The 14,988-nt window shown below is 42.3% G+C and overlaps 1 protein-coding gene across 1 annotated transcript in view; it reads right to left on the bottom strand.

Moving 5' to 3' along the window:
- The window catches only part of CTTNBP2 (cortactin binding protein 2), a 167,154-nt gene that overhangs the window by 108,640 nt on the left and 43,526 nt on the right, over positions 1-14,988 (bottom strand). Inside the window, exon 4 of the mRNA XM_081331681.1 lies at positions 362-2,012. Within this exon, the coding sequence (XP_081187807.1) occupies positions 362-2,012 (1,651 nt within the window). The remainder of the gene's footprint in view (positions 1-361; positions 2,013-14,988) is intronic.

Genomic DNA, 14,988 nt, shown 5'->3' with positions numbered 1-14,988 from the left:
GAGGGAGAAAAGAACTGTGAAGGAATGCCCCCCCCACCATACTACAATACCAAACAACACATGAAAAAGACTTCTAATTTTAAGACAATCCCTCTAAGATATTCTTTCAACTTTCTTGAAAAAAGAAAAAAGTTGGCTATGCAAAGTAATCAGAATTCATGAAAACAAATGAATTTCCCAAACCCCTGAAATCAAGAAAGGCATTAAGTGGAAGTGCAATGTGACACAGGAAAAGGAAAAAAAGAAAGGAAGAGAAAAGGCAAAAAAGAATCTTAGGGAAAAGGAATCTATGGAGAAAATATATATATTTATATGACAATGTAAAAAAAGGAAGGAGTTTAGTGGGTACATCACCCTTTACCTGATGCTGTTACCAGGAGGCTGTCTGAATCACATGGTCTACAGGATGAAGCACTAAGAGGGTTTATGGAAGAGCTACAGGCAATGGTGGAGGGAATGACAAAGGAGCTGTCGGAACATGCAGGTTGGCTCAGTCCAGGGGACGGGGAAGGCCAGGCACCCACCTGAGGCATGTCCATGGATGGAATGACACAGCCTGCAGATGCCACAGATAAATCTATTGTTGGTTTTGGTGGCAGCTGTGGTGAGGACCTAGATATAACCTCTTCATTTATTACCCTGATTCCTTGAGGTGAACAGGAAGAAGATGAAACCAGGAATTTGCCTTCAGTTTTGGCACCTACATTAGGGGAGCGACCACTATCCATAATTGCTTTAAGTTGTGGGTGTGGCGGAGACGGAGTCTGTGAAAGACCTGGCTTTTTGGGAGGAATAGGAGGGGGATTTCCTCTGTCAATCCTTGAAACACTGGGAGACTTTAAACTCATTCTGCTAATTGGGGGAGGGTAAGTGCCAACATCTATTGAATGTGACATTCCTGGACGTCCATGTGCCACACCCTGAGGACTGGTGAACCTTGAAAGGACTTGAGTGACTGTATTCCGAGCCAACTGCTTGGCAACTAGGTTATCTCGACTTGTGGGTGAGGCGTCTCTTGATGTATGGCTTTGAGTCGTGTTTCCATTTTGATCTTGATCATTAGCATTGGATTGAAATCGAAATCTGGCTGCCTGGACCCGTGGATTCAGACCTTGATGCCCAGTAGTGCTGACAGATGGAGAATGTGGGGAAGGAACAGATGATGCTTGCAAGTAGCTTTGGGATGCTATAGTGGGAGCTGGAGAGGATGTAACATGATCTGGAAGTGGGGAAGGAAGACTTGTTAAGTCAGGTGAAGCCACTGGTCCATTCTCCTCAATTTGTATTTGACTATGAGATAGATTAGAAGTTACAGGGGACAAAAGAAGGTCACTGCAGGATGAATGCCTGTCAATGATGGGCTTTATAAATGCGGCATTGGAGGATACATTCACTTTTGCGTGCCCCAAAAGCAAAGGGTGGACGGTTGAATGCTTTATGGGTACTGTTACAGGCAATTTTCTAACACTTTCGTTTCCATTGTCTATTAATACTGCATCTGTCTGGCAGGAAAGCGTCCTCAAAATTGGTCCCTCTGTTCCAGTGGAGACAGAAATGAAGCCTCTCTCTTTATTCCTTCGTGGAAGAGAAAGGTGGAGTTTTGCATCATTTTCCTTGCTGAGCTGCTCAATTGTTTTTCTCATTCTCTCTCTCTCTTCTTTGAGGTCACTTGTGTGAGCTTCTTCTCTGCTGAGGCAGGCATGCAGCTGCTCCCTCTCTGTGTCGAACTCAGAAAGCTGCTTTTCCATTAGGGCTTCCATCTGTGTGCTCCGTTGTTTTTCCACAGCAAGAGATTCCTCTAACTCCCTGGCTTTCTTTTTTTCTTCCTCAAATTTAGCCATGACTTCTTCCAACTTCTGGGCCTCTTCTACCATTTTGCTGGATAGTTGTTTGCATTCTTTCACTAGCATCAGTACAATGTGTTTATTCTTGCCACGTTCCTCCTCCAGCCGAGCACAGAGCTTCTTATGTTCCATTTCAAGGGCTTGTAGTTGCAATTTCTCCATTTCCAACTACAAAGAAATATAGAATAGCTTCATTACCACAAGAAATATTCAAAGTATTTTTGATACATACTCAGAAGCAGTAATGGTATCTGAATAATAGTCAACTACTATAACAATTGCAAATAGTCAGTTTAAATGAGGGTGATTTAGTTTTGCTGGTTTTCCAGAAAGTTTAAAGAGATAAGTAAGGACAAAACTTATAAAAATGGTCTCAGCTGTACATGTGCTCCAGCACGAGTCCAAAAGCTTGGAAGAGTAAACCTGTGGTCCCGATGACCAACTCAGATTCAGTCTTGCAACATTATCCTGGGACATGTATATTTTCCTTCATTCATGCCTCAGTTCTCTCTGTGTGTTTTCTTACTATTTTGATTTAATACATATTTTTAAAATGTACTATTCAATCCAATACTGTGAATCTATATTTTCAGTTGTTTTCTCAAAATGCATCTATCCTTCTAAGAAGTAACTGTACCTCTGGACTGCTAGGAATTATCAGAAGTCTATCAAGTTACACCTCCAGTTAAAATGGATGTACATGGCTACTCCAGTTCTCACAATGCTATTGTCATAAAAAGAATCATGGTACTGTTATGTCTGGCTGCAATTAACAGCACTTTCAGCACTGAGACTTGGTAATAAGATTTCTAGCCCTAGACTTTTTGAGGGGCACATCAATTACTTTTTACTTTGTCACATTAGGCATCAGAATCTCTGAAGTATTACCCTTCACAAGCATCAGAGCCAGGGCTATTTTTCTCATAGAATGCTCAGAATGGAGTTCTGGCACCTTTTTTTGGACGGAACCTTGTAGGGTAGGCAAGGCGGGTTGTATGACATGTGTGAGTTCCAGCACCTTTTTCTTTTACAAAAAAAGCACTGGTTAGAGCACATGAGTAAATGTGATGGGGCCAGTGCTATTTTTGTAAAAAGAAAAAGGTGCCGGAACTCACACAAGTCATAGAACCCGCCTTGCCTACTGTACAAGGTTTCATCCAAAAAAGGTGCCGGAACTCTGTTCTGGGCATTCTATGACAAAAAAAACCCCTGGATGGGGCACAAACGAAAGTACAGATAATCCTCAACTTATGACAGCAATTGGGATTGGAATTTTTGCCACTAAGTGAAATGGTCATAAAATTTGAGATCATGTGACTGCCTTGCTTAGTAACAATTGCTATTGTTAACTGAATCCCACTAGTTTTTAGCCAAGGTTCCACCTCAAGTCATTCCATACAAAGCCCCAGCCCAGCAATGCGGCACAAAGCCACAATGCCCCAGCCCAGTACAATTCAGCCCAGCCCACAGTGTGGCGTAAAGCCCACTCGCAGCTACTCTTGCCACTCTGCACTCTGAGGTCTTGGCTGTCCTGCACTCTGGTGCTCCAGCTGACAATTGTTGTCTTTTTGCTCCTACTGTTGATGAGGTGTGCTTAGCCTGGCCCCTCAAATACGACCTCAGGAAGAATGCCTCACATGGCAGCAACTGCTTTGTGAAGGGCCAGGATATATGTGTTTGGTCAGTAATGGGAGCAAGAAGATGGTGAAGGTCAACTGGGAGAGCCCAAAAGAGCAGAAGTGGGGAGAAGATAGGTAGGTGGGATGGGTAGGTGGGTTGAAATGCGCCTGTGGATATAAGTGCAGGAGGGCTGCCAAGCACCTGAATTTTGATCACATATCCACAAGGGTCTGCAACAACTATGACTTCTAATTAATTTGACAGCCATCTGGTATAGTGGTTAAGCACCAGACTGTGAGTTCTAGTCCTGCATAGAGATGAAAGCCAGCTGGGTGACTTTGGGCCAGTCATTTTATCTCAGCCCAACCCACCTTATAGGGTTGTTGTTGTGGGAAAAATAGGAAGTAAGAGTAATAGTTATGTCCTCTCCCTTCAGTTATTTATATAAATAATAAAACTGGGATATAAATAAACAAACTTCAGGGACTAGGCAAAAGCACCATTCATTCAGCGCTGCTGTAACTTTGAGTGAGCACTGAATGAATGGTCATAACTCAAGAACTTCAGTACCTGTAATCTTTGTATAATGTTTATGAATGCTACACACTGAGAAGCTTGGAAATCTCAGTAGAAACCTTCATTATTGTGACCACTCCTGGGTAGGGTGCAAAGAATTACAATAGATAAAGGTGAAGCTCCACATTATCTCCACCCTTAGAAAACTGTTTTATTTCTCCTTTAAATCCAATAAGTGGTATCACAGATTTCAGATGCAGTATATCTAAATTGTCAAAAAATATATTGGTGTCCTACTGCTCAAATACTCAGTTTGCTTATCTTGCTGGTACAAATTATTTGTCTAAAACAGAAGCTTCTTTAGTGATTTTATTTTTTGCCATGGTATATGAATCAGGACATTTCCTATAAGCTAGAGTTGGCAGCCATGTTTGTTGTCTAGCATAGCTACAATTCCCATATTTTCAAATTTCCTTATAATTGTTCTCATAAGCAAATAAAATCAATGGATTCAATACAATGACAAATATGACTCTAATAAACTTTCAAGAGTAAACACATAATCAAGGAGAGATAAATCCTACACTTCTCTCAAAAGGGCTATCAAATTAAAACAACATTTTGTCAGCCATAGGCTTATGCATTTAAATTATTTACAACTCATTCATGTACTTTCCTGTGCATATGCTTTAGGGTGCATCTGAGACTACTTGAAGAAGCAACATAGCCACATTTAAGATTTCCCATGACCCTACTCAGGAGACAATGTCTTTAGGATAGAATGTTCATCATTGGGATAACAAATCACAAAAGCTTTCTATTGAAGATTCATTGACATTGTGATATATTTGAATATCTAATGCTTAGATATAGAAAGCACCCAGGGTCTTCCGGGTGGCAAGGCGTCGCTGCAGGCAGCCATTCTGGCTGTCAGCCCTGCTGGCTCCGTAGAGCCGCTGAAAACAGCACCGATCAGCTGTTTTGGTGGCTCGGAAGCCCCCTCCTCAGGAGAAGAGGAGGGGGTGAGCGCTCAGGTAGGGGTAGAGCTCTCCGGGGTCGCCAGAGCTAAAAGTTTTGGCAGCTGAAGGATTGAGCCCCCCGAAGCCTGAGTTTGCTCCGGACTGCGGGGTGCCTCTGCTCCGGGTTTTTTGGAGCAGAGCAGGGCGTCAGCAACCATCCGTGCCAGCAAGAGAGAACCTTTGAGAACCTGGATGCAGGCAGAGTGATACAGGAGATCCAGGTGAAAGTGAATTTATGATCTTTAACTCAATGGACTTTGTGGAGTTTGAAAGTGAAAGTGCGTAGCAGGCAATAGTGGGTGAAAATGGCTGCCAAATCCTCTAAAGTTCCTAGAAGCGCGGGGGCTTCTCCGGTGCAGCAGTCTTCGTTACAAGCTTTAATGCCCCCTCCCTCTACACCTGCACCTGCACCTGCACCTGTACCAACTCTTACAGTTAAAGACCTGCAGGATGTGTTGCAAGAGGCTATGAAAAAGCAATCGCCAACAATTAGCTGAGCTTATGGATGAAAACCTTACAGAGCTTCTGGATGAGAAGTTAACAGAAATTAGGGCAGACATCTTACTTGCATTTCAAGGCATGGCTGTATGCATAGAACGCTTGGACGAGAGAGTGGAAGATCTCAGCCAAAATAATATTAGATTAGATGCAAAAATGACAGAGACTGAAAATGTGGTGGAGAAAATTGATAGTGATTTGACCTTGGTACAGTACCATGAGATGGAGTTTGCTGTGAGAATCAGAGGCTTAAAAGAGGATCCTAAAGAAAATTTGAAGAAAATAGTTTCTGAGGCTTTGGAAGGTGTGCTGGGGCGACCAGCAGATGCAATTATGGAAGATATAGATAAAATTTTCCGTGTTAATTCGTGGATTGCAAGACAAAGGAAATTACCCAGAGATGTGGTGGTTTATTTTACAAGGAGAGCAATTAGAAATGAGGTTATTCAAGCCTTTTATAATACTAAATTTGCAATTGCTGAGCAAGACGTTTTGATTTTAAAAGAGATCCCTCCAAGAATTCTAAGGAGAAGGAAGGAATTTGCCTTTTTGGCACAAGAATTAAGACGACGTGATATTAAGTTCAGATGGGAGATACCAGTGGGTATGGTGGTGATGCATGGAGGCATGAGACATCGTCTTACTACAGTGTTGCAGGCACGTGATTTCTATAGTAATGTTTTAAAAGCAGTCCCCATACCACTTTTGGAATCTACAAAGAAGAATGGTGAGGGAGAGCCTCAATTATGTAGTGAGAATTTACAAGGTGCTGAAGGAATGACACAGATAGAAGAGAAAGCTACAGGAGTGGATCAAATTTCAGTATCATCGGAGGAGGATGACGCGTGCTGCTTCGAGACGAATGAGACGAGAGCAAGAACAAGAACAGCAGAAAGTCATGATGGCACCTCCAAAACTTACTTATAGTGAAGCTGTGGGAGGAGCACGACCTAAGAGAGTCCAGGTGATTTTGGAAAAAGCGCTCCAAAAGCTTCGGGTCGCGAAGGATGGCAACAAAGTTTCTAACTTGGAATGTTAATGGCTTAAATTCACCACAGAAGAGAAAGTTTTTCAATATTTAAAACAATTTAAGAATGATGTTATTTGTTTACAAGAAACACATATTAGAGTTACGGATCAAAAGTACTTATTAAATTCAAGACTGGGTACACAATTTATTGCATCCGCAATGGATAAGAAAAATGGAGTGGTTGTCTATGTTAAGAATACCTTGATAGCGGAGTTAATTGAAGCAGATAAACAAGGAAGATATGTTATAATTGAACTGTTAATAGAAGGCAAGAAAACACTTCTGGTTGGATTATATGCTCCTAATCAACAACAAGCAGACTTTTATAGTTTACAACACAGCAAGATTACTCAGTGGGATTATAAATCTTTTATTTTTATGGGAGACTGGAATGGTGTTTTGGATGCGCAAATGGACAAGAGTGGTTTTTTTAAAAGTATTCCAAGTCATGCTAAACTGCCTAAATCTTTTTTTGAAATGAAGGACAATTTGGAACTGCGAGATATTTGGAGAGAAAGAAATTTGCAAGAGAAGGACTATACTTTTTTTTCTGATAGACATCAATCTTTTTCTAGGATTGACTTTATACTAATTACTAATGATTTCTTTTCCAGGATTAAGAAGATTAAGATTTGTCCAAGAACTATGTCTGATCATAGTCCAGTCTGGTTAGAGATAGAAAAAGATAATAGAGATAGGCGCTCCTGGCGTCTAAATGAGAATCTGTTTAGAAATCAGGAAAATGTGGAAGAATGTAAAAAACAGATGAAGGATTTTTTTAAAATTAATATGCATAAAGGTACTTCTATTGAAATGGTCTGGGATGCTAGTAAAGCTTATATGAGAGGTGTATTAATATATTTAAATAACAAATATAGACGCAATCTGGAATTCAGGAGGAAGGAATTAGAGAATGAAATTAGGGGAAAAGAAAAGGCTTTAATTTTGAATCCATCGGATGTGAAGATTAAAGAGGTAATTAATTTATTAAGGGGACAGTTCGACAAGTTGATGGCTCATCAAGTGGCAACTAACTTACGGTATGCTAGACATAATACTTTTTGCAATGCCAATAAACCAGGTAGATGGTTAGCTTATCTGTTAAGGAAGAAGCAAAGGGCTTCTAATATAGATAGAACATAAGGGTAAGGTAGTGTATCAGCAGAGTCTTATTAAGAAGACTTTTGTTGATTTTTACTCTAAGTTATATGCTAGAGATAAGATTAGTGAGGCAGATATTGATGTATATTTGATGAATGCTAATATTCCTGTTCTTACACAAGAACAAAAGGAAGAGATGAATCAATTGATAACTGAGGAAGAATTTTTTTCAGCAATTAAACAATTGAAAGTGGGTAAGGCGCCAGGTACGGATGGATTGACTGCTGTGTATTATAAAAATTTACAGTTAGAGATGGTAAAGCCATTAAGGGAATTGTTTCAGACAATTCAAATGGGAGGAGGGGTGCCCCCGTCCTGGAAAACTGCTTTTATTTCTCTGATTCCGAAGGAAGACCAGGATGTCACCCAAGCAAAAAATTATAGGCCAATATCACTTTTAAATACGGACTACAAGATATTTGCTAAGGTTTTAGCTAACAGATTAATGAGGGCATTGCAACAAGTAATTCATGGTGACCAAACTGGGTTTATAAGTGGTAGACAAATGAAGAACAATGTGAAGCATATAGTTGATTTGTTGGAATTTTTGGAAAGAAACAATCAGATCCCTGCAGCGTTGATCTTTTTGGATGCTGAAAAAGCCTTTGATCAATTGGATTGGCAATTTTTGTTGAAAGTATTAGATAAAATGAATTTTGGGGATAAATTTTTACAACCAGTTAGGGCACTATATCAAAAGCAAACAGCCCGTATAATAGTTAATAATAGTTTGATGGAAGTATGTAACATTGAAAAGGGCACAAGGCAGGGGTGCCCATTGTCACCTTTACTATTTGTTTTAACATTGGAGATATTATTGATTAAAATACGGGACTCGGGAAAAATTAGGGGAATTCAAATAAGAGATCAGGATTACAGACTGAGGGCGTTTGCAGATGATCTGGTTGTTATGATAACTCAGCCTGAAGATTCAGTTGTAGAACTGATGGAGATAATAATGCAATATGGGAAAGTTTCTGGATTCAAGGTTAACATACAAAAAACTAAAATGTTGTCTAAGAATATGACAGTATCACAAAAGGCTGTTTTAGAAGAACTAACGGGATTTGAAATTGTTAAAAGGGTTAAATATTTGGGGATATATTTGTCACCCTCAAATGTAAAGCTATATAAAAATAATTATGAAAAGTTATGGGGAAAAGTTCAAAAAGAATTGGATAGCTGGAAAAAACTACAATTATCTTTATTGGGAAGAATTGCAGCAGTGAAAATGAATGTTTTGCCGAAATTTTTATTTTTATTTCAAATGATACCTATTCTTAAAAAGGATTCAAACTTGGAGGAATGGCAAAAGGGTATTAATAAATTTGTCTGGGCAGGGAAAAGGCCACGAGTTAAATTTAAGATTATGCAGGATACGCGTGAGAGAGGTGGTCTTAAAATGCCTAATCTTAAACTATACTATGAAGCTGCTGCTTTGTCAGCGATAAGTGATTGGATTAATTTAACACAAGTGAGATTATTAAATCTTGAAGGCCATGATTTGTTATTTGGTTGGCATGCATATTTATTGTATGATAAGGTGGATAATGTGTTCAAGGTACATATTTTAAGACATGCTCTGTTGCGAGTTTGGAAAAAGTATAGACATAAGTTAAATTATAAGATACCTATATGGGCAATACCGAAACACGCAATAGAAAATATAAGTGTTGGGTTTAAACATGATGTGACTACATATAAGGAAATTTTAAGTTTGGAAAGGAATGTATGGCATTTGAAGCTGTATAATATCTTAAGAGAAGAAAAGATTGTACAAACTTGGTTTCAGTATGGGCAATTACAGGCCAGGTGGAAAGAAGACCAGAAAATTGGTTTTTCAATGACTGATGAGAATTTGGTAAAGCAAATTAGAGATCAAGGTCAAGGATATATCTTGCATTGATAGAAATTGATTCAGAGACAGAACTTGTTAAAGACTGTATGATAAAGTGGGCTCAGAATTTTCAAGAAGTCATTACAATGGATACTTGGGAAAAGATTTGGGTGAGAAATGTAAAATTTACGCAAGCTCAAAACTTAAGAGAGAACTTTTATAAAATGTTTTATAGGTGGCACTTAGATCCTAAAAAATTAGCAAGTATGTATCCGAACTGCCAGCCTAAAAGTGGAGGTGTGGTGGTGAAGATGCAACGTATTTTCATATATGGTGGACCTGTAAAAAGGTTAAAGCTTTTTGGATTAAAATCTGGTGGAATATGCAAAAGATATTTAAGAAAAGGATAAAGTTTTGTCCGCAATTGTTTTTACTGGGCATTATTACTGATACTACTGTTGTGGACACTAAGTTGATGTTGAATTTAATTACGGCAGCAAGACTTTTAATAGGGCAATATTGGAAGAAGGAAGAACTGCCGACTATAGAAGAATGGACTTTAAAAGTTTCCAACCTGGAGGAAATGGCAAAGATTTCAGCGAACTTGAAAGATCATTCGCAACAGAGATATATTGTGGAGTGGAAAAAATGGATTGATTATATTCAGAATAAATATGGGATTAAAAAGTTTCATCTAGCATTTGAATAAGTATTGATGTGATATTTATATTGCTTGTAGTTATTTTATAAGAGTTAAAGTGCGATAGATTTAATAGCTTATTGTTGCTTGCATAAGGTAGATTATGATTGTTTGTATTTTTATACCCTGTATTTAGCTCTGGGAAGTCGGGGAGGGGGGAGGGGGAAGGGAGGGAGGTGTTGGGGAGGGTTGGGGAGAGGGGAGGGGGTTGGGAGGGGTTTTGTTTTGTTAAAAAAATGTATTGTAAAACTTTTCAATAAAAAAAAAAGAAAGCACCCAGGATCTGCATTAAGAGTCAACCTGGAAGGAAAAACCTTACCGGGGGACTTTGCAAAAAATACAATGTCTAACGACGAGGCAAGGGAGGAGGAAAGCCCCATGGAAAGGGAGTTTTCCCCCAAAATGAAACTCCACCAATGGTCGGAAGCTGAAGCATCATATTCCTCTGGGGAAGAGGTGGTGGAGATGCACGACCGCAAACCATGGTTGTCCATGGGCGTTGGAAGGAAATGCAAGTGGGAAAAGGCATCGAGGAAAGTGACCCTGAGGCGGGGCGGCCACCAACCTGAATGGAGGCAAGAGATGGAGAGCTCTCTGCATGTCAGTGAAGAGGAGTGGATCCTAGAGAAAGCTATTGACCTGATGAAGAAAACCCTTAGCTCACTAAGAGAGGAGAAAGCTGAATACCGCAGCCGCAGCAGCACCTCTACTTGGGGCTTCCCTTGAAGACCACTCGGAGGCTCCAACTGGTACAGAATGCGGCCGCGAGAGTTGTCTTGGGAGTTTCCCGGTACTCCCATGTTACACCTTTGCTCCGCGAGCTACATTGGTTACCAGTTGTCTTCCGGGTGAGGTTCAAGGTCTTAGTGATGGTTTTTAAGTCCCTACATGGCATGGGTCCGGAATACCTTGGGGACCACCTGCTGCCGGCGTCAACTCCCCTCCGCCCTGTGCGTTCCCACAGAGAGGGCCTCCTCAGGGTGCCTCCAGTCAGATAATGCCGGCTGGTGGCCCCCAGGGGGAGGGCCTTCTCTGTGGGCGCCCCGGCTTTGTGGAATCAACTGCCGGTGGAGCTCCGGATGGCACCGGATCTCCGCTCCTTCCGGCGCGGGTTAAAGACCCACCTGTTTGAACAAGCTGGCCTGGCCTGATGGGGAGTTAATTTGGGTTTTAAATATTTGTATATTTTATTGTTTTATCTTGGGCATTAATTTAATTCTATTTTAACTTTTGTAGTTTTGTATTTTTATCATATGCCCTGTTCACCGCCCTGAGTCCCTCGGGAGAAGGGCGGTATAAAAATTTAATAAAACTAAACTAAAAACTAAACCTGGGGCCGCAATTGGAGAGACAGTGGGGGGATCTGGAACCTGCAACACTGGGGCCATCCATTGGACCAGGAGCTGCCACCTCAGTAGCACCCCCCTGAACCACAGACGGGGGTCAGGATGAAGGGCAATACCACCCGCTGCGCACACAACGATCCATTCAAAGACTTCCACCACTGGAAGCAAAATTCAGGGGAGACCCACCACGCTTAGGGGTTTTTCTAACCCAAGTCCTCAGCTATATGGGGGAACAGAGCCATAATTCCCACTTCCCTAAGAGACAAGGTCTTACACTCCTTACATGAAGGCCATCCAGGCATTGTAAGAATGAAAGCTTTAGCTAGAAGCTACCTTTGGTGGCCTGGCCTTGATAAGGCTATCGAGGATCAAGTCCATGGTTGTTATACATGCCAGCAATCTAGGCCTGAAATGCCACAGGCCCCAGTTCACAGGTGGGAGGAAATGCACACTCCCTGGTCTAGGATTCACATAGACTACGCTGGGCCCTTTCAGGGGCAGCTTTTCCTGATAGTAGTGGATAGCCACTCAAAATGGCTGGAAGTAATTCCAGTTCCTAACATGACTACTGCTAGGACCATCCAGGTGCTGAGAAAACTCTGCAACCCATGTGTTGCCTGATGTTTTGGTTTCTGATAATGGGGCCCAATTCACTGCTGCTGGATTTCAGGCTTTTCTTAGAGCTAATCTCATCAGACATGCAACGTCTGCACCATTTCATCCATCTTCTAATGGACAAGCCGAACGCATGTTGAGGACAACAAAGGAGGCACTCAAGCGCATTGTCACAGGTGACTGGCATCACAGATTGGCAGATTTTTTACTCTGCCAGCATTCTACGCCCTGCATTGCCACAGGTAAAAGTCCTGCAGAAATTCATTGGGGGAGACGTTTGATTACTAAACTGGACAGGTTGCATCCAGACAGAGTGGCAACAGAAGCCTCTCGACCAAAACCCCTGAGGGGGCTGCAAATGGGCGATTGGGTTTGGGCTGGGAACTATGGTCAAGGGAATGTATGGGTTCCTGGTCAAATAACCAAGGCATCCGGACCCCTATCTTATGAAGTGGGGTTGGAGGGAGGGCAACTGGTCAGAAGACACATTGACCAACTCAGGAAAACGTTTCTGGAATGGTCACTAAGTGAGGACTGTGGCATAAGTCCCTCCCAAAGTCCTCAAACTTGCAGCCAAGGCAGCCCTCACTGGAACCACCAGGGTTTTCCCTTCTCAGCAGAGGTGGAATCTGAGGAAGAACCTGGAAGCACGGAAGTGCAACATGGAACCCCTGACCAAGCGAGCCAGCCGAACCTCAGCAACTGCTGTGCCTACTCTGCAGAACAGACTGACTCTGGGGTGGGCCAACCTGGTGAGGCCAGCTAGAGCGTTTCGATTCCCCTTGACACTGGAGCACAAAGGGACATGGGTCTACCCAGCCCACTGGGTAAGCTGGTAGACCACAAAGTGATGGGAACTCCAAGACGTTCCTCTAGGCCACAGGTCGGCAACCCGCGGCTCCGGAGCCGCATGCGGCTCTTTGAGCCGTCTCCTGCGGCTCCCAGCCGCCCGGTGCGCGCACACCTCTTTGAACGGGCAGTGGTGCGCGCGCACCTCTCCAAATGGAGAGTGGCACCGCCCATTTGGAGAGGTGCGTGCGCACCTCCCCAAACCTTTGGAGAGGTGCGCGCGTACCTCCGCGTGAACGGGCAGAGATGCCGCTCTTTGAGGAAGCTGTAGCGGCTCGTCTCCGAAGCCGCTACAGCTTCCTCAAAGAGCAGCGCCCCTGCCCGTTCGGAGAGGTACGGGCAGGGGCGCTGCTCTTTGAGGAAGCTGCCGCAGCCCGTCTGCAAAGCTGCTGAAAGCGGCAGCTTTGCAGACGGGCCGTCGCCGTCGGGCAACCGGTAACCGGTTCCATCTCACTTTTTTAAAAAAACGGCAACCGCGTGAGTCCGCGCATGCGCAAAAAACCGTTTTGCGCATGCGCAAAACTTTTTGCGCATGCGCGTGCATGGACACACGCACGCAGCTCCCACTTTTTTTAATTTGTGATGGAACCGGTTCCCAGTGGCTCTTTTCCTTTTTTAGGTTGCCGACCCCTGCTCTAGGCCATACAAGCCTCCTACGTACCTCACAGATTACATTGTAAAATAAAGTTATGTATAGTGTTGTGAAACTTGTACCACTAACTACAGAAACTTGTGCATTGTGAACTGCCAATACTGCAATGTAAGCCTGTTCATGAGACGTTGTTTAATCTCATTGTAGCTATTACTGCATTGGTAACCCTGTTCAGACGTTGTTTAATCTCATTGTAGCCACAGTGAATTTATGATTTATTATTTTTTTATTATTATCGCTACAGTTGTTTGGGAGTTGATTAATAAGTCTTGACAGCTGTTAAGACTATTCAAGGGTGTCATAGTCTGATCTAAGAGGGGGGGGTGTTATGTATTGGGCTTGTGGTGTCACACCATGTGCGTTGCTGGAGCAAGCCGTCTCCACCTGCAATTGGTTAGCCCCAGGTGGCAAGAGTGGGTTCAAACCTATTGGCTGCTGCCTAGGGCCTAGGCTATGTATTGTGGCTGGTTGCGGCCCAAGTTCCAGTACAGTTCCATCAAGAATAAAAGTATGAGTTATCCTGTACTCAGCCTTGTGTCATCATTCCTGCTTCCAAGAGCCCACAACTAACAGAAAGAATGTTGGGTTTGTGAAATGGGTAAATGGTCATTTCTTCTATTTTACCTTATACATATTTTTCATTACACATGAAGTAATCTTGCTACCTGTTTGACCCTCTGTATGATTGCATCAGTACTTTATGCTCAAATTCTGGGTCTCAATGGGGGAAGCATTACCCTGGAGGTGATTGATAAATTAAGAGGCAATCCCACATCCCTCCCCATGCATCCAGCTTTCTACCTCCACATCTTTTAAGTACAATTTTATCAGGATTAAGTTTGTTTGGCATGCCTAGGGAGATATTTGGAAGAATTCTGAAAGAAAATGTACCAAAAAATGGAAATCAACTCTATTCAGATGGTACCCTGAGGGTTTTTTTTCTACAGACCAGCAAGTCATTGAGAAAGATTTGATATAGGATCCAATCTGAGTCAGTCACCAGGACCAGAGGTTTATATTTCCAAACTTTTTACACTTATATTGGAACTTATCCTCAGGGAACTTGTCAGTCTCCAGGATGTCTGCACCAGGCTGTTCTATGTGTAGTATTTATATGATGCCTGGCTGTGTGTGGCTTTTAGTTCTTGATTAGGATGTTGATGGCCAGCTATTAAATCATTGATTGTTGTTTCCTAGTGCTGCCATTTCCTCAGCTCCTAAGTAAGCTGATGGTAAATCAGCACTCCTGTTGACTGACAAGTGGCCTGTTTCCAAGGCTTCAATTGTTTCTCTGGCTATTT

This window comes from Vipera berus, assembly GCF_964194415.1.
Source record: "Vipera berus genome assembly, chromosome: 6".
Taxonomy (NCBI): Eukaryota; Metazoa; Chordata; class Lepidosauria; order Squamata; family Viperidae; genus Vipera; species Vipera berus.
The sequence above is the reverse complement of the archived record's forward strand: the minus strand, read 5'-3'. Positions and strand labels throughout refer to the sequence as shown.